This window comes from Adiantum capillus-veneris, chromosome 11 (genome assembly GCF_014529385.1).
Source record: "Adiantum capillus-veneris isolate H3 chromosome 11, ASM1452938v2, whole genome shotgun sequence".
In the NCBI taxonomy this organism is placed as follows: Eukaryota; Viridiplantae; Streptophyta; class Polypodiopsida; order Polypodiales; family Pteridaceae; genus Adiantum; species Adiantum capillus-veneris.
The window spans coordinates 116,414,490-116,416,697 of NC_140941.1; the positions used below are offsets into that span (position 1 = coordinate 116,414,490).

The 2,208-nt window shown below is 44.1% G+C and overlaps 1 protein-coding gene across 1 annotated transcript; it reads right to left on the reverse strand.

Moving 5' to 3' along the window:
- Positions 1-137: 137 nt before the first annotated feature.
- Positions 138-1,164, reverse strand: LOC147447887 (uncharacterized). The gene is made up of 2 exons (XM_086523791.1): positions 793-1,164; positions 138-268 (listed from the first exon to the last, which is right to left on the reverse strand). The coding sequence occupies exons 1-2, from the start codon at positions 1,039-1,041 to the stop codon at positions 221-223; spliced, it is 297 nt and encodes a 98-aa protein (XP_086379917.1). The 5' UTR covers positions 1,042-1,164; the 3' UTR covers positions 138-220.
- Positions 1,165-2,208: the final 1,044 nt, after the last annotated feature.

Consider the following 2,208-nt stretch of genomic DNA (forward strand, 5'->3'; position numbering starts at 1 on the left):
AGCTGCTGCATGCAATAGTAGCAATTGATTGAAACTCACAAACAATGATAGCAACTTCTTAAATCAATCAGCATCTCACCAAAACACACCTCGATGTGCAGGTGATAATCAGTACGATGAAACATAGACGCCACACAGAGTCAAACAAAATCATTACGCTTATTAATACACCAAGAGATACAGGCTTTCCTCAGTCGACAATAGCTTAGTATAATCTACATCAAGTTTTCTTTTGCACAGAGACGCCCTTCCAAAATGCCACATGATCCTGCAAAAGGCAAGGGCAACATGTGAGTGTAAAAAGAAAACAATTTAAGTTCAATATCCAGAATAGAAAGGCAAGAGCCTGTTCAGACATCTCTGCAGCCGTGAAGGCACAAAGATTGCAAAAAAAGAACCTGAATGTAAATAAAAAATAAAAAAAATAGTTTACATCTTGGGTTCGGGTGTTCATCAGCATATCTACATACAGCATAGGCAAGCAATCGGTTCCTCAACTTTTGTCAATTTGCCCAAGAAGAGCTCACTTGCAAGCACAGACAAAGGATGGAGGGCCAACCCAAATCTTTTGAGCCTCTTTACCATGAATTTCTTCACGTCGATACGACCAAAACTGTACAGAGGTCTCATGAATCCTAGTCATGTATAGCTGGCAGAAAATATGCAAGTAGTGCAACACTCCATCCAAGGCGCCCACCATTGGCAAGGTCCAAAAACACAGAGAATATCACGAGACAACAAGCAGGAAAGGAAGGCATATAAGCTCATTGAAACAAAGGGAGAGATGGAGACCTTGATGTTGGAAGCAGCAGGGAGAGGTGACGGGTAAAACCAAGCGGAGTCCTTGTTCTGTTTGCCGTCTACCTCCACCGTGTAGTAGGAGGCGACGCCTTTCCAACCGCAGGTCGTATGCGTGGAGCTGGGTTTCATGTACTGCATGTTGACAGAGGAGGGGGGGAAATAGACATTGCCCTCCACCGTCTCAAACTTGTCTGTTACCGCCAAAACCGCTCCATTCCATGTCGCCTCTGCACTCGGCATTGTGCTCCTCTCTCTCTCTCTCTCTCTCTCTCTCTCTCTCTCGCCTGTGAGAAATGGCGATGTTCCTTCCAGCTACGTGGCCCTCTCTTACAGTCGTGCTTATCTCATCAGTATGCACCTACGATTTCAAAAAATGATACATAAACCAGAATCTTTTGAAGATGCTGCAAAGGTAAGGAGCGAGTAGAGGCAGGGAGGGGCGGAGCCAGCCTGGGTGGCCTCAAGCTCATTGACGAATCAGCAAGGGGGGGGGGGGGGGGGGGGGGTGCAGCAAACAGGATACGAAGCCGAATGTTGAGGCGAAGACAAAGCAATGAGCAGAGGTTGGTGCAATCGCAGCTCGACATGTTGGTGCATGTGGTTAGGCTTGAGGATTTGCAATGCTACTCGCTGAGAGACGTGAGTTCAATTCCCTTCAATCCTTTTATAAGATAAGGCCTTGATAAGGGGGAGCATGAGATTCTTGCGAATATGTGGTGAAATGAATATAATAATGAAGCCACCAGTATGACAATTAAGCTCATTATTAATTACACTATTTTCCATGTATTTTAAGCGGAATTTTCTCCTTCTTGCCCTCCCTCAACCGGCTACTTTGATTTTGCAACTGGCTCAAGGCTAAGCTGAGGCACACTTAAGTGTATAGTGCATAGGCCTAGGAAAAAGAACTAGCCTTGATTGGTGGACATTGCTATAGAACATAACAAGACATACCCAGATTGACATCAAGCATCTAGCACTGAAGTAAACAAGTACAAAGTGCATTGACAAATTTTCAAAAAAGAATTGCAAGTGTATTTATTAAACACAACTCTATAGTTGTCTCTAAAATGGTCCAATTTCACAGCTTCGTCTCCAATTGTTTGAGCAGTGAGACCAAGGCACTGCTTTTTGCCGTACATGTTTTGATAGATTTTGAAGCATAGTTGGTTATTGGTTGTGATTGCTATCGCTTTGGCTTTTGTTGTGGAACACGAGCGGATGAGTAGAACCAATTGATAGGCAATATCAATGGCTTAGATTGGGGTTTGATGACCATTGGGAAGAAGCAAGTTGTGTCCCATAGGGATCACTATATGACAGAGGGCTAATAGCAAAAGGGTTGCAGGTTAACACTGGGGATGTGTGAACATGAGCCACTTTTGTGGCTATAAGCAACTTTCTTGT

What these genes read in the sequence shown, in the direction of transcription:
- LOC147447887 (XM_086523791.1), bottom strand. Translation starts at nt 1,041, where the DNA reads ATGCCGAGTGCAGAGGCGACATGGAATGGAGCGGTTTTGGCGGTAACA. An exon ending in CTGCTGCTTCCAACATCAAG is followed by an intron (nt 269 to 792) that starts GTCTCCATCTCT and finishes TGCCTTTTGCAG; the next exon opens with GATCATGTGGCATTTTGGAA.